The sequence below is a fragment of the Saccopteryx bilineata genome, chromosome 9 (assembly GCF_036850765.1).
Source record: "Saccopteryx bilineata isolate mSacBil1 chromosome 9, mSacBil1_pri_phased_curated, whole genome shotgun sequence".
NCBI lineage: Eukaryota > Metazoa > Chordata > Mammalia > Chiroptera > Emballonuridae > Saccopteryx > Saccopteryx bilineata.
Window position 1 is genome coordinate 72575753 of NC_089498.1, and position 24043 is coordinate 72599795.

Below are 24043 nucleotides of genomic sequence, written 5' to 3' on the forward strand. Positions count from 1 at the left end.
TTAGAGAGGAGAGGGAGGGGGGGAGAGACAGAGAGAGAGAAGGGAGGGAGGAGCTGGAAGCATCAACTCCCATATGTGTCTTGACCAGACAAGCCCAGGGTTTCGAACCGGCAACCTCAGCATCTCCAGGTTGACGCTTTATCCACTGCGCCACCACAGGTCAGGCCGGAAATATCTTCTTAAGTATATTAGTTTGACAAAGGATGTACTCAACATTATCTTTCTTGCACTGTAACCAAATCCAATGGCACTTTTCCTGTCCTCTTGCTGTGGTTGACTCTATTGGATATTTCCAATTTCCTGATGCTCTCTCCACTTTGACTTGTGATTGCATTCTCTTCTGACATTCCTCTTATTTCTCTGGCCACTCATTAATCATTCGCCTCCTTAGCATTCTCTTCATCTTAATCATCATTGTCTTTCTTACTTCGCATGTTCTCTCTTTCTAGATATACTCTACCTAAGTTATCTCATGTATATATTTGGTGTCAACTACAATCAATAGGTCCTATAACACGAAAACTTTTAAAAACTAAGTTTTATTTAACCCTTATTGTAGCCATGTTCTGTGCTGGATGATAAGGATCTAGCACTTAGAAAGACATGGTCCTAGCCTTCACAGAATTTATAATCTAAAGGGAAGACAGATTTCAACAAATAATTACAATCAATGTAGATAAGTAGAGTAATAGAGGAAGTACAGGACTTGCATTATGGGACTAGAGAATTCTTTAAGGAAGTGACCCTAACCTGTGACATGAAGAATGAGAAGGGGTTAATAAGGCAAAGTAGAGAAAATAGAAGCCAGAAATGGATTATTAAGAGATAAAATCAGAGATGTGGACAGGGTTAAATAGTAGAGGGCCTTGGGAGGTCTCATATAGGGTTTGAACTTTTTCCTAAGAGCAATGGGAAACTTAAAAAGGATTTTAAGCAGGTGCTCGCTTTGGCAGCACATATACTAAAATTGGAACGATACAGAGATTAGCATGGCCCCTGCGCAAGGATGACACGCAAATTCATGAAGCGTTTCCTACTTAAGGGGGTAAAAAAAGGATTTTAAGCAGGAATGAGACATGATCAGAATTGCTTTAAAAACTGACTCTGGCCCTGGCCGGTTGGCTCTGTGGTAGAGCGTTGGCCTGGCGTGCGGAAGTCCCGGGTTGGATTCCCGGCCAGGGCACACAGGAGAAGCGCCCATCTGCTTCTCCACCCCTCCCCCTCTCCTTCCTCTCTGTCTCTCTCTTCTACTCCCGCAGCCAAGGCTCCATTGGAGCAAAGTCGGCCCAGGTGCTGAGGATGGCTCCATGGCTTCCGCCTCAGGCACTTGAATGCAACGGAGCAATGGCCTAGATGGGCAGAGCATCGCCCCCTAGTGGGCATGCTGGGTAGATCCCGGTCAGGCACATGTGGGAGTCTATCTCTCTGCCTCCCAGCTTCTAACTTCAGGGGGGAAAAAATGACTCTGTTAGCAGCTTGGAGCCTGGATTGAGGTTTAGCAATACTAGAGGCGGGGAAAATAAGAAGGCTGCTGCAATGACCCAGGTGAAAGATGATGGTGGTGCTGGATTTGGGTGGGAAAAGAGAAGATTGAGTCCAGAGCTATATTCAAGACAGAATTTATGAAATTGATCATTGGTTGCACAAAGTAAAAGATTTGGAGATGGATATGAGGATGAATTCTAGGTTTTGGGCTACAACAACTGGTTGATGGTTTGTCACTTACTGATATACATTAGTTTGGTTGGGATGAACTGTGAAAAAAATTATGACTCTTTTATCAGTCTACTTTCTTGTTCATAATTATTCATTTATCCCCTTTTGGAATGAAAACTACACTCACTCTCCCTACAGAAAGTGATACCTAAAACTCTCAACCAACCATGACATCAGAGTCAAAGTTCCATTTCTCACGATAGTATCTACATTATGTCAAAATATAGCTCCTCTTGATCCAGATACTTATGAACTTAAAGAGAAACAAATGTTATCTATTGCCCCCCCCACATCAATACCTAATATGAATTGGTTGAACAAGCGACCGAATAAACACTGAAATAAACCCTCTCATTCATAAAAATAATGGGGACATTCTTAGAATTTCAAAATCCTGTTGGGTGTAAAAAACATTATTTGATCGAGTTTCAGTTCAGCTCTCTGGGAATAGCTCCCTATTATTGTTCTTCGTAGTTCTTGGCTTTACTCTCTGGAAGGTCCTTTTTTTCCCCATTATCCTTCTTGGCCACATCTGGAAAATATATACTCCTTGGGAGCTGACCCTTCAGCTCTTTTTTGTCCACAGAATTCTGGGAGCCCAAAAGTTGTTCTCTAGCAGTATGATTTTTTAACTCCAGCTGGTATACCTAGGCTATACAACTCTCTTTAAAACTTGGAAAACGTTTTACTTATCTGATTGTAGTCAGCTCCATGTGCCAGTCACCACACATACAATTCTTTCAAGACATGCCCCTGTCTAGGTATAATTGCTAAGGTAACTTGAATTTATAAAGCAAGCCTCCAGTGGATAGCATGTTCTTAGTCTATTTTCCCTGAACCATTTAATCCAACAACATACTGGAAGCCACTGTTCATGCCCTTGATCTGGTCTCTGTCCCCAGGCTGTTTTAAAAGGAGCCTTATGTAATCAGCCTTATTACTGAAAACATTTCTCAATTTCTGTTCTTTATTGGATGAACAACAGTTGCATCTTTCGACCCTGTCAATCCTGGAACTTCTGATTCTCTTTTCTCATTCATCCCTGCTTACAAGAGAGCCAGTTCTTTTCTTTTCTTTTCTTCCCCCCGAAGCTGGAAACGGGGAGGCAGTCAGACAGACTTTTGCATGCGCCCAACCAGGATCCACCTGGCATGCCCACCAGGGGGCGATGCTCTGCCCCCCTGGGGCATCGCTCTGTTGCATCCAGAGCCATTCTAGCGCCTGAGGCAGAGGCCACAGAGCCATCCTCAGCGCCCGGGCCATCTTTGCTCCAATGGAGCTTCGGCTGCGGGAGGGGAAGAGAGAGACAGAGAGGAAGGAGAGGGGGAGGGGTGGAGAAGCAGATGGGCACTTCTCCTGTGTGCTCTGGCCAGGAATCGAACCCGGGACTCTTGCACGCCAGGCTGACACTCTACCACTGAGCCAACCGGCCAGGGCCCAGTTCTTTTCCAGGCTAGTCTGTTTCTTATATAATCCTGTCAAATGCAGCTAAAAGCAACCAAGGCACACTAGTAATAATCTGTTTCTAAAACTTTTTGCTTAAAATCACAAGCTACTTGCTACATTATTTGCCTTCCAAGTGTTCAAATAATGGAGAAAATTTTATAGAGATTATGGGGGTAGAGAAAGACTAAACTCCAAATAGAGATGCCCAGTGTGTGGTTAGATAGGAGGCCTGGAACTCAGAAGAGAAATGAAGGTTGGCTGAAGTCATTGATTTGGACAATTTAAGTCATGGGAGAAAAAATATACTAATAATTTTTAAAAGCAGAGGGCCTAGAACAGAACCCTGAGGAATCCCAATAATCCAGGGAAGGATGTCAGAAGAAGCACCCACAAAGGCCTCTGAGAAGGATTGCCATGGAGGTAGACAAAGTGGCACCGTGGTGTGTTGGAAGCCAGGGGAAGAGGGGGCTTAAGAAGAAACGGTCGTCAATCCTTATATGCAGCTACCTTCTGGATTTATCTGCTTGGCTGGCATCTCATATTCACCAAGTCAAAAAATGAGCTCAGCTTTTCCCCCTTTGAGTCCTCTATCTCAGTTAACGGTGCCACAACTACCCAGTCAGTCAACTTGGAAGTTCCCCTAGGCTCCTCCTGGTTAACCTCTGCAGTAGCCTGTCTAACACCTGTTTACACTCCCTTTCTCCTTCCCAAAGGACTCTGTTGTTTTTCAGATGCACCGACCTACACCTGCATGGCCATGTGCTTCAGGGAATTGGTGCCATTTCGGCCCCAGGGGAGGGTCTGATCAATCTAAGTTAATCACAGTGGTTTTGTTCCCTTTGCCAAGTTTGGTTGTGGGTATGTGATACAGTTCTGACTCTGGTTAAGTAAGGGGAGGTGTGATAGAAGCTTCTGGGAAAGGTTCTCTTGCTGCTATGAGACATACAGTGGAAGAGGCCATGTTCTACTTTGTTGGATACTTTCAGGGCATTTGCCAACACCAGCTGTCTTACAACCTGGAGCAGAGGTAGCCTATAGGTAATAGAGATAAACCGATGATGAAGATGCCAAGTGGAAAATTACGTGAGATTATTATCTCACATGACATTGTTGTTGTTGTGTTTAAACCAGTTTGATTCAGAGTATTCTTGTTCCTTGCAGCTGAAAAACATTCTAATTGACACAACTTCCCAACAGCCTTCACGCTCTCCTCCAGATTAATTTGATTGGAGATGGACTCTAGTTCCTGGGATCTTGATTGGCCTAATCAACCTTTGAAATCTAGCCCCTTTAACTGTTCTGGAATCCCATTGAAAAACATAGGATTCAAAACATATTTCCTTAGCCACAGAGTTTGATTCAGAAGTGGATACCTCACCCAATTTTGCTGACTCCTTCTGAGAACTAACTTTGTTCTCTTAGGAGAAAGTCATGAAAAGAGATATTCTCTTTCACTTTCTTTCTCTCTCGTTCTCTCTCTCTCTCTCTCGTTCTCTAGCTCTTGATAGCTGCATTATAGATGGCAGAGCAGAGGGTTAAAGACAACCTGGGTCCTTGATGACATTTTTGAGCCACTGGATCAACCAATCGTTTGCACTTACTAGTCTTTGAACTGATATATTCGTTTTGTTTAAGCTGATTTGAGTCATATTTCTATTAATGGCAACTAAAAGCATCCTAGATGATGACCCACCCTCCCACAACCTACCAGTTAACAAGTAATACTGCATGGATCTCTCAAATATCTCTTAAACTTGTGCCTCTTCTTCATCTCAGCCAATCCTGAGATTTCTCATCTGGATTCGCACAAATAACTCCTACTTCCCTGGTCTCCAGTTCCATCTCCCTGCAAGTCATTCTCTGTCTGCTGCCAGAGTGAGCTTTAATGAGAAAGATCTGAGTGCATCACCTTTCTGCTTCAAACTATCCTCTTTACCTGATTTCTCTAGCTCAGCCTTTAAAACAAAATTATTTCAAGTTTTTATGAGAACCCTTTTCTGACATCACGCGGGCTGTTGTTCCACTGCTCATTTGGCCAACCCGGGACCCCCTCAGAAAAGTATTAGTGCATGTTATGATTTTTCGCTTTTCTAACTCTGCTCACTGCACTGTGGGGAGGTCCCTCATGTTCTTAGACTCAACAGACATCAAGTTTGTTGAGCAAATACATGCCATAATTAAGTTTTGTCTAACCTGTCACACTTTAAAAGGGGGCACTAATTAACTAGGTAATTCGGTTTAGTGTCAAAAGCACTGCACTGCACCCTAAAATTTTGTTTTGATTTCACCACTTAGGAGCTTTGGGGATGTCAAGAAAATGCCTTGACTTCTCCGCAACTCAGTTTCCCATCTGTAAAATGGGAATACTGCAGTTATGTCGTTGGTAACAGCCTATTGTCTACCTTTTTAGGGGGAGGATGTCTGTTTTGCCTGGAAACTTTTTATTCAGAGTGAAGATACAAAAGGGAGAAAGTTACTAATGTGACAAAAATAAAAAGTAAACACCAAGTTCTTTCACAATGAGTTTATTTTCCATAATTTATAGCAAAGACATGGACTGGAGGAGAATAAAGGGGGATGATTATGATCATTAGAGGTGGCACCCTCAGGTGACACTCTGAGAACAAAATACACTCTTCCTTGGGGATGGTCAAAACACATAAACGTAGGAGGCTCGGCCACTGGAACAGCTTGGCTTTGGCTGTTCTCACCTCCCTGCAGAGCAGGAGACAGAGTGAGGTGGGGAGCGATTACTTCTCAAACAGAGAGTGATTTAACACCTCCACTGGCTATGTGACAAACTAATTTGCCCAAATCACTAAGTGTGGGTTTTTCCACCCACATGTCATGCTTGCACATGACAACAGCAGCATTTGTTGGTGATGGGATTCAAAGGTCTGGGCACTGCAGCTAGCAAGAGAACACAGCTCGGCCAGCTGGGCGGCTTTCGCCCCTCAGTGACCGCATGCAGAAGAATCGAAAGGCTCTCTTTCAGCCCCTTGCTGCCTTGAAGGCTTGGTACAGTGTTGGGTCAAACTAAATTCACACCTTTTACTTACACTTTGGGTATTCTTTCTACCTCAAACCTTTGGAAGCCACTGAATATGATGGAAATACGGTCTGGTGGCCAAACCAGCAGTCTGGAGCCTGTGGTCAGCTGGTTTTATTTTTAGGATTAAAGGGGACCTCCATCCAGCCTCTTTCTTTTATTCTGAACCTCAGTTTCCCAAATATAGGAAAAAGAATCCATAGCAGTTTGGGGGAGAGGCAAAAACCTGGCTTCCTTGTCAGATGAACTGAGATTTTAATCCCAGCTTCAGCACCTCTTAATTATATGACCTTCAATAAGTTACTTAACTTCTTGGAGCATTGGTTTTCCATCTATAAGATGGGAATAATAATAAATACCTGTTTATTTCATTATTTCATCCATTTACTGAGTACCTCTTATGTACCAGGCAACGTCCTAGATCTGAGTCCACAAAACTGAGTGAAACAGACATAGCCCTGTCCTCATGGAGTTTATGATCTGTTGTGAGAAATAAATAACAAAACTCTTAGGCCTGTGCCTGGATTTTAACAGGAACTCAGTAAATGTTTTGAGTTGACCAGAAACATAATTGTTGAAATTGGTACCATATTGATATGCATTAATTCCTTTTACATTGATCGCCCTCCTAACTTAAGGCCTTTGCACATGAGATCCTCTTGGTCTGGATTGTTCTTTCCTTAGCAGTTCACATGGTTCCCTCTTTCACTTTATTCATTTCTGTATGCAGATGACACCTCTTCAGAAGGGCCATTCCTAACCGCCTACTAAAATGTCCTCTCACATCTATCACATTTTATCCTCTTATCTTACTTTAAACTCATTCATAATTTTTTTTTTTTGGTAGCAGTGCTTAAGTGTCTAACAGAAACCACTCCATCTGTTAAACAATATCTCGACTGCAAAGCTTCTCTAACTGTTGGTGGATCGATAATGACACGGGACAGTCATCATCACCGTGGCAACAGTACCTGGGAACTATCAGAGGAAAATTGCACATGGAACGGCTGGCTCTTGCACAGTCCTGCCTCAGCTTCCTCTGGAGTATGCTTTCTCTGCAAGTCTGGTGTGCTCTAGGGTACTGCCAACCCAGTGCAGCTCCAAGACTACAGATTCATTCATAATTTTTTTAAGTGAGAGAAAGAGAGATAGTGAGATGGACTCCCACATGTGCCCTGACCAGGATCCACCCAGCAACCCCCACCTGGGGCCAATGCTCGAATAAACTGAGCTATTTTTAGCACCTGAGGCTGAAGCACTGGGACCAACAGAGCTATCCTCAGTGCCCAGGGCTGATACTTGAACCAATCTAGCCACTAGCTGCAGGTGGGGAAGAGGGAGAGAAAGGAGAAAAATGGGGAGAGAAAGCAGATGGTCGCTTTTCCTATGTGCCCTGACCAAGAATTGAATCTGGGACTTCTGCACACTGGGCCCCAATGCTCTATCCACTGAGCCAACTGGCCAGGGCCTAAGGATTAAAAATCATCTATCAGTGATAAATTCCTCTTAGATTTAAGGCAATTTTTGTGCTAAGTGTCTATAGTAAAATCATAATTTTAAACGGTAGATTTGGAAACACTTTACAACAAAAAATATAAAATGACCAATAAGGGTATGAAAACATGCCCAACATCAATAATCATCAGGAAAATGTTTAAAAGACTGATACTACTAAATGGTAGCAAGAAGAACTGAACTCTTACACAGTGCTGATGGGAATGCACAATAGTACAACTACTTTGGAAAACACTTTAGAAGTTCCCTACTGTCAAACTACACACTACCATACAGTCAGTAAACCCACTCCTCGGTATTCGCCCAAGAGAATCAAAAGCACATATACATATAAGGACTTGTATATGAATGTTCATAGCAGCATTATTTATAATTCACACATTTATAAAAACTAGTAACAACCCAAATGTCTATCAACTAATGAATGGGCAAACAAAATGCAATACATCCACACAATGGAATACTACTCAGAAATAAAAAGAAACAAACTACTGATACGTGCTCTCGTGGGATGAATCTCACAAATGTCAAGCTAAGTGAAAGAAGACAGCCTCAAGGCTGCTCACTGTGTGGTTCTGTGGCTATGACATTACAACATCAGATGGGTAGTTGTCTGGGACCAGGATTGGGGGCAGGCACACTGGCACAGGGAATTTGGGATGGGATGCTGGAAATATCTTCTTTTTATTTTTTTTATTTTTTATTTTTTTTTGTATTTTTCTGAAGCTGGAAACAGGGATAGACAGACTCCCGCATGCGCCTGACCGGGATCCACCCGGCACACCCACCAGGGGGCGATGCTCTGCCCCTCCGGGGCATCGCTCTGTTGCGACCAGAGCCACTCTAGCACCTGGGGCAGAGGCCAAGGAGCCATCCCCAGCGCCCGGGCCATCTTTGCTCCAATGGAACCTCGGCTGCGGGAGGGGAAGAGAGAGACAGAGAGGAAGGAGAGGGGGGGGGGTGGAGAAGCAGATGGGCGCTTCTCCTGTGTGCCCTGGCCGGGAATCGAACCCGGGACTTCTGCACGTCAGGCCGACGCTCTACCACTGAGCCAACCAGCCAGGGCCTTTATTTTTTTTTATTTTGAGAGTACATTTATTAAAGCTAGGGACAGTGAAACAAGGATGGGCACAGGAGAGCCTAAGTGGGGCTGCCATGGCTCATTGGGAAGTCAAAGGAAAGGGGACCTTGGGGACAGGTTCAGGGGGTTAGCCTGGGATGAGTTGCCACTGCCTATTGCTCCCTTGGTTGCAAGTCTGTGGGGAACTTTAGTGCTTAGGAGATGCGTGCCTGTGGGGGAAGTAGAGCGGAGGGGAAAGGCCCGGGCGTGCTCCTGGGAGGGAGAGCGCGCTGGGGCTGCAAATAGCTTGAGTGTGATGGGGGTTACACAACTGTATCCAATAGCTAAGACTTATCAAAACATACACTGAGATGGGTGCATTTTATCGTGTGCAAATGATACCTTAATAAAGCTGTTACAAACATTTTAAACATATAAGTAGATATGTATAAAGATTGACTATGCTTACTTACCTCTTATGGAGGGATTTGGGTGCTTTTTATTTTTGTTTCTTTGCCTATCTAAATTTTGCCAGATTTCCACAGTAATTATCTAGTGCTTTTGTTGAGAGAGAAAGAAAGAAAAAAAAACACAATAAAGTGCCATAAACATAAATAATTGAGTTATTCAACAAGGAATCTATTGTTGATTCAACATTGTTTGCTTGTAAGGAAGCCCGTTTAGTATGCCTCCTTCCCATCTATCTTTCCTTGGTGGCACTTCTGAGGGGTGAGCTGAGGAAATGGATGCAAAAAAGTACAGAGCTTAATAGCAATGCTTTGTCCCTCTAGTCCTCAGCTTGGCTCACACCTTGGTTTTTGGATGAATACACAGTAGACTAATGATGGGGGGCTCTCATCCCACCTTGCCAACTCCGCCCTCTATTCCAACCCAAATCAACTTATGCGTCCTCCAGGCCCCAAGAGAAAGTCCTCAGCCTAGGGCTGGGCAGACTGTGGTTTGTGGGGTCCAGGCCGGGCGCCCGCCTCCAGTTCATGTTGGTCTGTTGAGTGTTGCATGGTCTTGGTGAAGTCAAGAGGCCATTCATCAGTGGAGCCCGTGATTAGCAAGACCTCTCAAACTGTACATGACAGGACAGGACACAGAGTCCCTCCAAGAGCCCCTCTGGGGTGGGGGCACAGAGTGTCAACAGGCCACTGGCCTTCTTCCTCCATCATACATCCAATTCATCTCCGAACTTTCCACCTCTGAAAGGGTAGTCACCTTAGGAGACCTGACCAGACCGTAGGCAGAGGACAAACTGTCCCGAGAAGTCCGCATTGCTTGCCCTTGCCTGCCTCGTGTAGCTGGGCTAGGCCCCTGACAGGGCCCAGGTAGCAGGACATAGGATTCTGGTGAATGTAATGAAACTATACTTATAAAAATAGCTTCATCAAATATGATCCCATGAAGAGAACATAACATTTTATAGCCACTTAAGTTAAGAAAGAAAGCCCAGGAGGAGCTCAGAACAGCTGGGGTGGGCATGGGGGAGGGAGACAACCATAGCTTCCCTCAGAGACTGCTTTGTCACCCAAAAGTGCTAGGTTGGGAGAAATTCCAGCTCCCAACCTGGGGTCTCTGTCCTTAGGGTTCACACAGGCACTATTTTCAGAAACTTAAAACTCCAGTATCTTCAAACTCCACACATTATTCACAATAGTGAAAAGGTGGAAACAATCCAGCATCCATTGACGGATGAGTGGGTTAACAGTGAGAAAAAGGGCACTAGGCATTAGCCTCGGTAGCAACCTCAGTTCCTGAGTTCTGGCTAATAGAAGAATTCAGAGCCAAGACGCAAATTATAAGAGAAAGTTTATTTAGAAAGTCATAGAGGCAGAAGTGAACTGTGGAAGAAATGGGCTCAGGAAACAAGTTACAGCAAAAGAAGGGTCCTTGGAGCTTAGGGGAGAGGGGGAGAGAGAGAGAGAGAGAGACAGAGAGAGAGAGAGAGAGAGGGAGAGAGAATACCCTGGGAAAACAAGGGGTGAAGAAAAGAGCGTGGGGGGGGGCTCATGCTCCATAGATGGAGCCTCCCTGGGTCCTTTATCCTGAGGGCTTTATCTGAGGTCTCAGGGAAGAATCTCAATAGAATATTCATCAGCTTTCCCAGTGTCTCCTCAGGGTTGTGGTCTTCACTGATTGGTCAGCACCAGGGCAGGGGACATTAGTCATTGCAGCTGGTGCTGACATCAGCCATGGCATCAATCTGTCTGGTTTTGCTGCTTTTCTGGGCTTGGAGATGAAACTCAGCTAAGGCCTAGATGTCATCCCCAAGGGTTTAATGCTTAAAGGAGTGGTTGTTCAAGGGCTTGTAGTTTTGTCTGTTGCCAGGCACCCAGGGCTCTGCACCCTGGTGAGCCTGTGCACCTGGCCCGCTGTTCCTGCTCTACTCATGCCTATCTAACTTCCTACTACACGTGGATAAACAAAATGTGGCATATACATATACAACCGAATATATTCAGCCTTAAAAGGAACAAAGTAGTGGCCCTGGCCAGTAGCTCAGTTGATTAGAACATAGTCCTGATATGCCAAGGTTGCAGGTTCAATTCCCAATCAGAGCACATACAAGAATCAACCAATGAATGCATAAATAAGTGGAACAACAAATCAATGTTTTTCTCTCTCTCTCACTTGCTCTCTCTCAAAATAATAAAAAAAAGAACAAAGTACTAACACATGCTACAACATGGATGAAACTTGAAGATGTTATTTATGCTAAGTGAAAGAGGCCAGTCACAAAGGACAAGTATTATATGACTACTTTTGTATGAGGTACGTAGAATAATCAAATTCATAGAGACAGAGAGTAAAGTCGTGATTTCAGGGGCTGGGGGAAATGGGAGTTGTTGAATGGGTACAATGCTGCAGTTGGGGATGTTTTAAAAAGTTCTGAAAACAGTGGTGATGATTACACAACAATATGAAGGCACTTAGTGCCCCTCAAGTGTACACTTCAAAACCATTTCAATGACAAATTTTAGCCTGACTGGGCGGTGGCACAGTGGATACAGCGTTGGACTGGGATGCGGAAGACCCAGGTTCGAGACCCTGAGGTCGCCAGCTTGAGCGCGGGCTCATCTGGTTTGAGCAAGGCTCACCAGCTTGGACCCAAGGTCGCTGGCTCGAGCAAGGGGTTACTTGGTCTGCTGAAGGCCCACGGTCAAGGCACATATGAGAAAGCAATCAATGAACAATTAAAGTGTTGCAACGCGCAATGAAAAACTAATGATTGATGCTTCTCATCTCTCCATTCCTGTCTGTCTATCCCTCTCTCTGACTCTCTCTCTGACTGTTAAAAAAAAAAAAAAAAGATGCATCCTCAATGACAAATTTTATACTGTGTATATTTGACAACATATACAAAAACCAAACACTCCACAGGTACCCATGAGGCATTACCCCCATTTAAAAGCATCAAGTCAGCCTGTTACCATTCAGATCAAATCTTTAAATGGGCAGGCATAGCCTTTGTTTTTTTTTAAATGAAAAAGAATAACAGCAAAATATCTCAGTTATGACCTAGCACAGTCTTTATGGCAGGCACTATCTTTCAAAGCACGGCATCTTTGGGGAGAAATAAAACAAAGGGCCTTGGGTGGAAGGGTTGGCTTGGGTGAGCATCCCAGTCTCCCCCCGCTGTTGAGGCTGTGATTTTGTGGCTGGGGAGGCTATGCTAACAAAGAAACACACTCCAGAAAAATGACCAGTGTCTCTGGACCGATTCCACCCACAGGGACATGCATTTGGGTTTGAGTTGACCTTTTCGCTGGGCTATTTTTAGAGCCTGGAGTCAGAGTTATTCACGTTAAGTAGCTGAGAGCTCTCTGGCCTATGTGACACATTATACTGACACAGCACCAGAATGGGGGCCATACATGCACTAGCTAATGAGTGCCAGGAGGGCACACCCTCTCCTGGACCCTCATCCATCACCCAGATACCTGGACTGGGTGGGGTCAGGAAGGACCTCAGTATCTTGGCACCCTGCTCAGCACATGGGTTTAAAGACATTGTACACAGAGCAGTTCAAGCCGGATATTAAAAGAGTCAACACAATAGACTCATTTCCCAGGCCAAGTGCTAGAGGGTGGGGATGCTGGTTCCACACGCATTCTGGTTCATCATGAGGCAGAAAACCCTTGTGGGAATTTCCAGCTTCCTTTCCTCTATCCCCAATCCACTGTCCTTCAGAGGCAGGAGACAGTGGAGGAGAAACCACCAGAAAACAATGCTACTCCAAACCCTGCCCCTCTGCGGCCTGTACTCTTGGCCCCTTTGAGCCTCAGTTACTTTGTTCTCTCTCTCTGTTTTTTTTTTTTTTTTTTTTTTTTTTTAGAAATTAAATTTAATGGGATAACTTTGCTTAATAAGAGTACATAGGTTTCAGGTAAACATTTCTATAGCATTGGAACTGTTGATTTAATTGTGTGCCCATCACCCACCCAACATTAAATCATTTTCTGAAGTTACTTTGTTTATAAAATGGCAACAACATCTCCTTATTTGTATGAATCAAAGGAGACACTGTGTGGGGACTTGCTTGAGAAGGAATTACACAATTGTTTAGGAATTTTCTTCTGTCCCTACATCTGTACGTCAAGTGGAATAAACAAGGTTAAGACACCGTGTGTAGGTTAAGGAAATGGAAGCCTTAGAATCCCATTCTCTGCCCAGACTCCTAGAAGTGTTTCCTTTTTATTCCCTGAAATTCTAGCAGTGCCGTGTTTTCTACAGCAGTGAGGGGAAATATGCAGTTACTGTGGTTTATAGGAGCCAGGGAAGAACCACCAAGGCCATTCCATTTCCTCCCATTTTCTGGACAGAATTTTCTCCAAAGTGATGCAGGCGAGCTGGATGAGGGTCAGAGTATACAGCAGACCTCCTGGCCCCCAACTCTTTTTAGGGAGCACGAATTATTCACATTGGGGAAGGATTTAGTATTCGTCCTCCCAGAGGCCCAAAGGGCACACCAGCTTTGGTTTGTCGCCTTCTCCCCACCACTCCCGGGAGTGAGCAGGAAAAAGGCCTTGGGAAGGCTTTGTGCTTGCCCAAGCAAACAGATGTGTTTCCAAAGGCAGAAAAGGTACAGTGCTTTCTGTTCCTCCTGTTCATGAATAAACTGACACCTTCCTGTGGCCTTGCAGCTAGCTGCCTGTCACAGTATAAGTTCTTGCCTGATGGTGGTGGGCCCCTTATAAGGAGAGAAGGGAGGACAGAGCCACCCATCCCCTACTGCCCACAGGCCTCAGACCCAGAGGACCAGCAGGTACTGGTGTGGGCTCTTCAGGTCACATTTGCGACTGTTCAGGTGGGAAGTCCTGCTGTAGCACTTTGGAAAGGAGTACCTGGCCCTGGACACCAAGAAGACATACCTACCTGAAGCTGGCAGATGGGCTCACCATTTTCCCCTTGGGTGGAGTCAAGGTGAGTGTCTCCAGTCACACTTGAGGGACTCCGGGACATGGACACAAAGCATCAAATGAGCAGGCCAGCTTTGCTTTTCGCTTCTGTCCAGCAGCCTGATTAGCATCTGCACATTTCACTGTGCTCCACCTTCCCGGCTCCTCTGGAGACAACTGGAGATGGTAAAATCCCAGAGGCACTGGGCCCAGCCATGTTCGTGAGATTTCCAGCTGAGAGACTGGACTGGCCATGGCTTCCCAGGTCTCGGTCTCTCCTCTCTAGAAGGGGAAAGGAAAGCCTATTCCCAAACTGTTGTGAGAACTCGAGCATCTACCACGCAGAAGGGTTTTGGGGAAACTTATCTCCTCTTCCCTTCCCCTCCTCAGCCTCTGTCCGGGGCGGAGGGAGGTGGTAGGGAAGATATCTCTAGCAGCTGCCACTGCCTAGTATTTGAGAGGGAGTCACCATGGAACCCTCTTCTAAACCACTCCACGCTGCTCTCCATTCAGGTCTCACAGGTCCAGTCCCGCCCTCCCTGTGTCACTCAAATATCTCAGGCTGGTATGGTGAGAGGCAGATGGGAGCAGCCAGAACTCTCCCAGGCTAAGCCATAGTGTGCCACGTGGCCATAGTGCAGCAGGAGGTGGCCAGGCCTGGGGACTCCCACAGTGGGAGCTGACCCAGAAGCAGGCCGGAGTTGCTGGGTTACACCTTCACCAAGACCCATGTGGACAGGAGCCCGTGGGGCTGCTCCAAGCAGGTCTTCTTGTGGCTCCTGCGCTATGCTGGGCAGAGCTTGACACAGGGGGCAGCCTGCAAGCTGCAGCAGACAACGGAGTTGGCACTGTTGTTGAGGAAGGCCAGCCAGTGGGCAAAGGGAAGGAGTAGATAGATGGTGACCAGGTGCAACTGTGGCTCACTGAGCTTCCTAGAGTCGATGAGCAACCAGGACAGTGTGAAGAACAGTGCCACCACTACCAGCATGTGCCCCACCTGGGCCTTGCGACTGGGCCCTGCCTGCCCTCAGAGGCTGCCTCCTTGCCACTTAGCTGAGCCAAGGCCTTGACAAGCTGGCAGGCAATGAGGGCGTACATGACCGTGATGAGCATCCGTGAGTAGTGCCAGGTAGTTGTGCAAGAAGAGCCGGGTGGCACAAACCTGGCACGTGTTCTTCTCAGGCCAGGACAAGGCAGGTGCAGCTGTGGGCTGTGATGCTGGTGGCCTAGGCCAAGCATGTCCACTTTGGATTCGGGCAGATGATAGAGAAACTGTGGAGCCAGAAAGCATTAGGGCCATTCCATTTAATAAAGTCTCACAACAGCAGACAAGCACATGGGCAGGGGAAAACTGCTTCTCAGGCAAAGAAACAGCAAGAATGACCCCTCACAGTGGTGGGCACGCAATCTGCCATCTGCAATCCCCCATCTCTCAAGCAAAAGCACCCATGGCCTTACATAGGCCACATACACGTGGTGCTGCCACACACTTACGCACCAATCAGGTAAAGTGCTTGCAGCCGGTAAACCCGTGAGCAAGCCTAACACAGCTGCCCCACATCCACAGCTTTAGGGTTGCTGCCTCACAATAGGTTACATTATATACCATATTTCCCCATGTAAAAGACACACATTTTCCCAAAAAATTTGGGGTCTAAAAACTGTGTGTGTGTGTCTTATACAGTGGTTGTAGGGTTTTTTCCTTGCATTTCCCGCTTTTTCGTGCAGCAATGAGGAGTTGTATGAATTTTATGATGAATAAAACTTGAGTTCAATAACTTTATGTAATACATTTTTCCCCCAATTTCGGGCCCCAAAAGTAAGGTGCATCCTATACAAGGGAGTGTCTTATACATAAGGAAATACGGTACATACTAAAAATGACAATTACAAAGGTGCACTTCACAGTGTCTCCCTGAGCACTCTGCCCAGTGAGTTAACTGGAGGCCCACCTCTAAGCCCTTACCACACGGTGCCAACAAGGCCACTCATCGTAGGGGGGGCCAGTACAATTCAGGGCCATGTCCATTGAGGAAAGTGACCTTGGTGCGTCTCTGCAACTGGGTGAGAAGCAGTCCATGATAAACAGCCCAGCTGTTGGTGCAAATCACCAAAGTAAAAAGTCCATTACAGGCAACTAGCCATATAGCTCTTTTTTTTTTTGTATTTTTCTGAAGCTGGAAACGGGGAGAGACAGTCAGACAGACTCCCGCATGCGACCGACCGGGATCCACCCGGCACGCCCACCAGGGGCTACGCTCTGCCCACCAGGGGGCGATGCTCTGCCCCTCCAGGCTGTCACTCTGCCACGACCAGAGCCACTCTAGCGCCTGGGGCAGAGGCCAAGGAGCCATCCCCAGCGCCCAGGCCATCTTTGCTCCAATGGAGCCTTGGCTGTGGGAGGGGAAGAGAGAGACAGAGAGGAAGGAGGGGGGGGTGGAGAAGCAAATGGGCGCTTCTCCTATGTGCCCTGGCTGGGAATCGAACCCAGGCCGACGCTCTACCACTGAGCCAACCGGCCAGGGCCCATATAGCTCTTTATTGACAGATCTCAGCACATTTCCGTAAGTGCTCTGTCCATTGCCACGAGCTCCATCCAAACCCCTCAGAGGTCCTTGCTCACAAGGCCTGGTAGAGTCAAAAACATTCAAGGCCTGTGCTGCCTTGACAGTTCTCTTAGCTGAACTTGAACATCAGCCATTTTCCTGGCAGATGCCGGGGCCACCTGCTTCTCCCACTTTCTCAGCAGCTGGAACCAAATCTCCAACAAGACTTTATTAGGCTTGTCATCTAATTTCTCCCTACCTGCCCTGGCAGCTATCAAATCTACCCACATCTGTGTTCAGGTAATCTTTATAGGCCCATTTCTCCTGTTAGTAAGGGGGCAGCAAAGGCAGCAGCCTTCACAGCCTTATAGTCTATCTCTTCCAGAGAGCATGATGCCATCCACCCTTATGTCCCACAACTGCAGCAAGCAAGCTGCCAGCAACTTGGTGGGTTTCTGCCTGAATTGTGCCCCCAACTCCATCAGCCCTTCCTGGGTTGCAGCCCAAGCCTCCTCCTCAGAAGAAGAGGAGTCAGAAATGCCTGCTCCTGCCAACTCAAAGCCACTCCACTGGCAGGAATGCAGCTCTGTCTTTTGCACCTGCTTTGGCTACTGTGGCTTCTGGCTCTTGGCCTGAAGCTCAGACTTGAGCTCCTGAACCCACAGTTGTTTCTCCAACAGCTGTTGCTGTGAGCATTCGGCTTCTAGGGAAAACTGCAACTTGTGAACCTGTAATTCCTTGTCTAGAGACTGCTCCAGTTCCAGGCATTGTTGGTGCTTAGCCTCCACTTCACACAGCAGCTCTTAGACCTGGTCAGTCTCCCTCTCCAGCTCTTGCTCTAGTCACTGTCATTGGTGCTCAGCCTATAGCTTATCCTGCAGCTTTTGACCTCACTCAGCTTCTCACACAGAGCTCTTAGTTTCTTCTCACAGGATTGTAAAAAACATCCAGCCCATGGTCCCCAATAGGAGAGCCACTGGGAACAGCACTCCTCTATTCCACCCCTCAAGGGTGTTGGCAGCTCCAAACCAACCTGCTCCGAATCCTGCCCACTATGCTAGATGTAATGCTGGTGGCTGAGGCCAGGCAGGTTTACACTGGATTCGGGAAGACAATAGAGAAACTGCGGAGCCGGAAAGCGTGGGCCATTCCATTTAAAAAAGTCTCACAATGGCGGACAAGCACACAGGCAGGGGAAAGCTGCTTCTCAGGCAAGGAAACAGCAAGAATGGCCCCTCACAGTGGTGGAAGGCAATCCACCACTGGCAATCCCCCTGAGCATAAGCACCCATAGCCTTACATAAGCCATACACACGTGGTGCTGCCACGTGCTCACAAACCAATCAGGGAAGGTGCTTGCAGCCAGTAAACCCACGAGCAAGGCTAACACAGCTTCCCCACATGGGCGTCCACCACAAAGTGGTGCTCCTCATGTGTAAGAACGTGCTAGCTGGGGGGCAAATGAGGAGCAGGGCCACGGCCCAGATGACCATCACAGTGACCAGTGCCTTTGGCAGGCTCATCTTCTCATGGAAAGGGTGCATGAGACAGCAGGGTCTGCAGCAAGGGAGAAAAGAGGAGCCAGGGTCTAGGTGGGAGCTAACCTTGGAAAAGGCTGGCAGGTGTGGCACTTTATGCTCATCATCGCACCTTTGTGAGTGTTAGAGAATAGCTCTGATGTCAATTAGGCTAGTTTGCAAGCAAATTGGTCTCTCCTGTGAGGAGTCAGCTCCTGGTCTCAGTAGCAAGGGAACAAAAGGTGGGAAAAGATTTACAAGAAAGAGGGGAGGAGGAAGCTGCAGGCAGGTGAGAAACAGGAATTCTGTTTGCACACTTTTGGGGGTAAACTGATTAGCTGGCACATAGCAATCAGCCTGCACATTCTGTCCTCAAGTAAACCGATTCAGTAGGTGTGTCAAAGAAAACAATTTTCGGCCCTGGCCGGTTGGCTCAGTGGTAGAGAGTCGGCCTGGCGTGCAGGGGTCCCGGGTTCGATTCCCGGCCAGGGCACACAGGGGAAGCGCCCATCTGCTTCTCCACCCCTCCCCCTCTCCTTTCTCTCTGTCTCTCTCTTCCCCTCCCGCAGCCAAGGTTCCATTGGAGCAAGGATGGCCCGGGCACTGGGGATGGCTCCTTGGCCTCTGCCCCAGGTGCTGGAGTGGCTCTGGTCGCAGCAGAGCGATGCCCCAGAGGGGCAGAGCATCGCCCCTTGGTGGGCAGAGCGTCACCCCCTGGTGGGCGTGCCGGGTGGATCCCGGTCGGGCGCATGCGGGAGTCTGTCTGACTGTCTCTCCCTATTTCCAGCTTCAGAAAAATACAAAAAAAAAAAAAGAAAAGAAAACAATTTTCAGCTATTTAAGGATTCTCCACAAAACTTTGGGAACCTACAGAATAGGCTGTCCTCTTGCCCAGTGTCCTGCCAACAGTGCCTTCAATATTAGGACAAGTCTGTGCCATTTCCTCAATTGATCATCTCAGTAGTGACTATTATTATTTTTTTTTAATTTTTATTAATTTTAATGGGGTGACATCAATAAATCAGTGTACATATATTCAAAGAAAACATGTCCAGGTTATCTTGTCATTCAGTTATGTTGCATACCCATCACCAAAAGATTGTCCTCCGTCAGCTTTTATCTAGTTTTCTTTGTGCCGCTCCCCCTCCCCCTCCCCCACTCCCTCCTTCCCTTCCCTCCCCCCGCCCCCCCCCCCACATTATCACCACCCTCTTGTCCATGTCTCTTAGTCTCCTTTTTATGTCCCACCAATGTGTGGAATCCTGCAGTTCTTGTTTTTTTCTGATTTACTTATTTCACTCCGTACAATGTTATCAAGATCCCACCGTTTTGTTGTAAGTGATCCGATGTCATCATTTCTTATGGCTGAATAGTATACCATGGTGTATATGTGCCACATCTTCTTTATCCAGTCTTCTATTTTTTTTTTTACAGTGATTAAAGCCTTTAAGCAAACTCTTGGCCAATACAGCAAGAATCCATTAAAGTGTAGTGTCCTTAACATGTCCACCAAGTCCAAGTTGGCACCAACATCATTCCAAATCCCTGCAAATGCTACCCAACCCCAGTTCAGTCTGTTAGGAGCTGTCACTAGGAGCAGGAGTCCAGGAAAAGTCCACATCCAGGAAAAGTCCGCACGGCACTGGAATTGTTGTCACAATTCTATACTTTGCAGCTCACGTCCAAGTCCCAATGACCGCTGCTTCTAGCTGGTAATGATTCAGGTAGACTGGAAAAGCCATCTGCAGCATGTGTGGAGATGGAGCTTCTGTTCTTCTCTGCCTGGAGAGATGAGACCAGGTTGCTTTTCCCTGGAGCTCTGCGACTGTGGCGTGGTAAAGAGAACCTTGGGATACACTAAGCTGAGTGGAAAAGGTAATTCATAATAGAGGTTGGCAAAAGGGGGAAAGAGAGCTCTAAACTAGGAGTAAGTCCCAGCCTGAAATATGAGTGGGGCATTGAGGTAGGAGGAATAAAGGAAACACTATATATATATTAAGCAAAGCAGCAGAAAATAGGACTATCAACAACCACAACAGAGATCTTCGAGGGAAGAATAAAAAACCTGACTATTCAGGCAAGACATAGTTAAGTGGGCCTTGTGCCAATTAGATCAGTTTACCTGCTTCTTGGAAGAAATACCCTAGGCTCGTCCACAGTGTCGTAGATGGGGCCGTCGACCCTGGGCACCTTCAGCCTTCAGTGGCAAACCCCAGCATTCTGGGCAAGGTTAGGTCATAGGTGGCTGGAGCAGGGCTGGAAGAGACTGAACCTTCCCTTAGAGGAGCGAGGGAGAAGCCTACCTTCCAGTGTCCCTGTTTCCTCACAGCAGAGGCATGTAAGCCTGGCAGGCTTTAGTTCAATGACCTTCCTATTCACTATGGAAGCAGGACCCAGATGGAATCCTGTGAGACTCCTTTGGGGCATTGGAGCCTTTAAGGGTGTATCCTAAAAGCTGGTAGTTCACCTGATCTCTATTGGGCTTTTTCTGCCGCTTGGTACCTTAAAAGCCATGCTCAGAAGATCTTGCTGAGGGGTTTGAGGATCCCCATCCACCTATATAAACCTTTTCCGTATATCTGGAGCTATTTGGAAAAAGACAAAACAGTGTTATTAGCTGGATCAAATAAAAGAAGGTAGAAGTTTGCAGGAGAAAAAGATTTGGCGTCTCCTGTTCATCAGCATTCAAAAGAGATTTAAATTTTTTTAAGTAAAAAGCATGGTATGGTAGACCCGTAGGAGTTCCAGGATATGACTCCCCCTTTTAAATTTTTTTAAGTTGACCTTAAAATATTTGCTGGGTACACTTTAATAATACCTTGACTTTATCGATAGTAAGAAATACCCATAATTCGAAAGGTTTGAAAAAATACAGTAAATGCTTTTGCTCCATATGCAGGAGCATTGTCAGTTTAACCAGTTTAGGAAATCCAATAATAGAAAAATGCATACAGACAATGAGCTATAACATGCTTAGCAGCCTCTCCTGTTCTGACAGAGGTTACTATAGATCCGGAATATGTATCCACTGTAATGTGGACATACGACTGTTTGCCAAATGAAGGTATATGAGTAACATCCATTTGCCAAAATTTTCCTGGTAGGAGTCCTTGAGGGTTAACTCCAAATGAAGGGGCAGATTATAGTATAAGACCCCTTGGACAGGATTTACCAATCTGCCGTGCTGCTTCCTGAGAAAGTTGAAACTGTTTACACAGGGCTGCAGCGTCTGGTGATGAATAGTATGAGACTGAATTGCTTGATCTGTCATGGTTGCTCCAAATAATTTTCTCTTGGGTAGCTTGATCAACAAGGGCATTCCCTTGTGCTAAAGTTCCAGGGAGCATGGAGTGAGCTCGAGTATGTCCTATATAACATGGAGCTCTATGTTGACATACAAGTCTTCAAAGGAGGAACTGCTGAAATATTTCATCAGCAGTTGTCCCTAAGACAGCAGTCTTTATAGTGGAAACAACCATAAGTAAATATTTGCTGTCTGTATATAGATTAAAGGAGGAATATGGCAAATGCTGAAAAGCCATGATAATGGCATATAATTCTAGTCTTTGAGCTGATTTAAAGTTGACTGTTTCAGTATAAAGTTGTCCATTGATTTGCAAAACGATTTGCCATTTAGTGAAAGTTTCCTAGAGCCATTGTTGTTGATCCTTTGAAAAAAAGAACAACAATAATATTAAGGCTCAAAACCTATAAGCTGTAAGGGTCGCCTATGCCCCTTGATAATCTAGGAGGCGACAAGTTCAAAATATGGAAGTGTATTCCATGGGCTATTAGATGTTTCAATGTGCCCAAGCTGTAGCTGCTCTTGTGCCAATTGAGCAGCTGCCCTAAGTTTCTCCTGAGAAAGGGGCCATTGGTCTACCCATACAGGATTATCTGATTTCCAAGTAATTGGGTCTGCACAATGCATTATTGGGGTAGAGAAGCTACCAAGGCCCCTATGCTAAATTTTGATATCCTAATTCACACCTTCTGGTATTGGGTGCCACTTCTATGGGGGTGAGAATTCCTTGCTGTTCTTTCCCTAGTCCCTTAGGCAAAAATCCCCGATCAAGCATCTGAGTACTGACTAGACCATTAGGACTGACAAGCAACGCTCCTGTATTTTTCAAAACATCTCTACCCCACAAATTAAATGGTCATCCAGGGAGCACATAAGGCTTAAAAAATCCAGAATGACCTTCTTAATCTTCCCAATGTAAAAAACTAGAACTTCGTTGAGGAGATTTATACCTTATAATTCTGTGGCTGCTGCATGAGTGGGCCAGGAAGGAGGCCAATATAGCTTAGCAATAACAGATACATCAGCTCCAGTATCTAAAAGTCCTTTAAATATATGCCCATGTATTGTTAGTTCCATTTCAGGGCGTTCTTGACCTATTTATTTTAATCCAATTGGCAAAATCAGAGGAGCCAAATCACCAATTTGCTTGGGACCCCTTTTGCAGGATGTGGCCTGAGAAGCAGAATTAGCATCTTTATACTATTCTTCTAACTGCCTGAATTAGCCGTGAGACAAATTCTTTTTTTTTTTTATTAACTTTAATGGGGTGACATTGGTAAATCAAGGTACATATGTTCAGAGAAAACATCTCTAGGTTATTTTGACATTTGATTATGCTGCATTCTCATCGCCCAAAGTCCAATTGTCTTCTGTCATCTTCTAACTAATTTTCTTTGTGCTCCTCCCCTCCCCCAACCCCCCACCCTGTATCCCCCACACTGTTGTCCATGTCTCTGAGTCTCATTTTTATGTCCCACCATGTATGGAATCATATAGTTTTCAGTTTTTTCTGATTTACTTATTTCACTCAGTATAATGTTATCAAGGTCCATCCATGTTGTTGTAAATGACCCGATGTCATCATTTCTTATGGCTGAGTAGTATTCCATAGTATATATATACCAAAGCTTTTTAATCCACTCGTCCTCTGACGGACACTTGGGCTGTTTCCAGATCTTCGCTGTTGTGAACAATGCTGCCATAAACATGGGGGTACATTTCTTCTTTTCAAACAGTGCTATCATGTTCTTGGGGTATATTCCTAACAGTGGTATAGCTGGGTCAAAAGGCAGTTCGATTTTTAATTTCTTGAGGAATCTCCATACTATTTTCCACAGTGGCTGCACCAGTCTGCATTCCCACCAGCAGTGCAGGAGGGTTCCCTTTTCTCCACATCCTTGCCAGCACTTATTCTGTGTTGTTTTGTTGATGAGCGCCATTCTGACTGGTGTGAGGTGATATCTCATTGTGTTTTTAATTTGCATTTCTCTAATGATTAGTGATGTTAAGCATTTTTTCATATGCCTATTCGCCATCTGTATGTCCTTTTTGGAGAAGTGTCTATTCATTTCTTTTGCCCATTTTTGGATTGGATTATTTGTCTTCCTGGTACTAAGTTTTACAAGTTCTTCAGAAATTTTAGTTATTAACCCCTTATCAGATGCATTGTCAAATATATTCTCCCATTGTGTAGTTTGTCTTTTTATTCTGTTCTTATTGTCGTTAGCTGTGCAGAAGCTTTTTAGTTTGATAATCCCATTTGTTTATCCTGTCTTTTGTTTCACTTGCCTGTGGAGACAAATCGGCAAATATATTGCTGCGACAGATGTCAGAGAGCTTACTGCCTATGTTTTCTTCTAAGATGCTTACGGTTTTACGGCTTACATTTAAGTCTTTATCCAATTTGAGTTTCTTTTTGTGAATGGTGTAAGTTGGTGGTCTAGTTTCATTTTTTTGCAGGTAGCTGTCCAATTTTCCCAACACC

The 24043-nt window shown here is 45.7% G+C and overlaps 1 protein-coding gene and 3 non-coding genes across 4 annotated transcripts in view; 1 reads left to right on the top strand and 3 right to left on the bottom strand.

Annotated features, from left to right (window-relative positions):
- Positions 1-937: 937 nt before the first annotated feature.
- On the top strand, positions 938-1041 carry LOC136313755 (U6 spliceosomal RNA). The gene has a single exon (XR_010727199.1). It is a non-coding gene; the product is annotated as a U6 spliceosomal RNA (small nuclear RNA).
- Positions 1042-7050: 6009 nt separating this feature from the next.
- On the bottom strand, positions 7051-7326 carry LOC136313782 (small Cajal body-specific RNA 13). Its single transcript, XR_010727219.1, has one exon. It is a non-coding gene; the product is annotated as a small Cajal body-specific RNA 13 (non-coding RNA).
- Positions 7327-8716: 1390 nt separating this feature from the next.
- Positions 8717-8792, bottom strand: TRNAV-GAC (transfer RNA valine (anticodon GAC)). The gene has a single exon. It is a non-coding gene; the product is annotated as a tRNA-Val (tRNA).
- Positions 8793-14739: 5947 nt separating this feature from the next.
- NPFFR1 (neuropeptide FF receptor 1) overlaps positions 14740-24043 on the bottom strand; it is a 28212-nt gene continuing 18908 nt past the window's right edge. Inside the window, 7 exon segments of the mRNA XM_066244148.1 lie at positions 14740-14882; positions 14885-15205; positions 15208-15301; positions 15303-15417; positions 16997-17061; positions 18139-18179; positions 18182-18294. Coding sequence (XP_066100245.1) covers positions 14740-14882; positions 14885-15205; positions 15208-15301; positions 15303-15417; positions 16997-17061; positions 18139-18179; positions 18182-18294 — 892 coding nt within the window.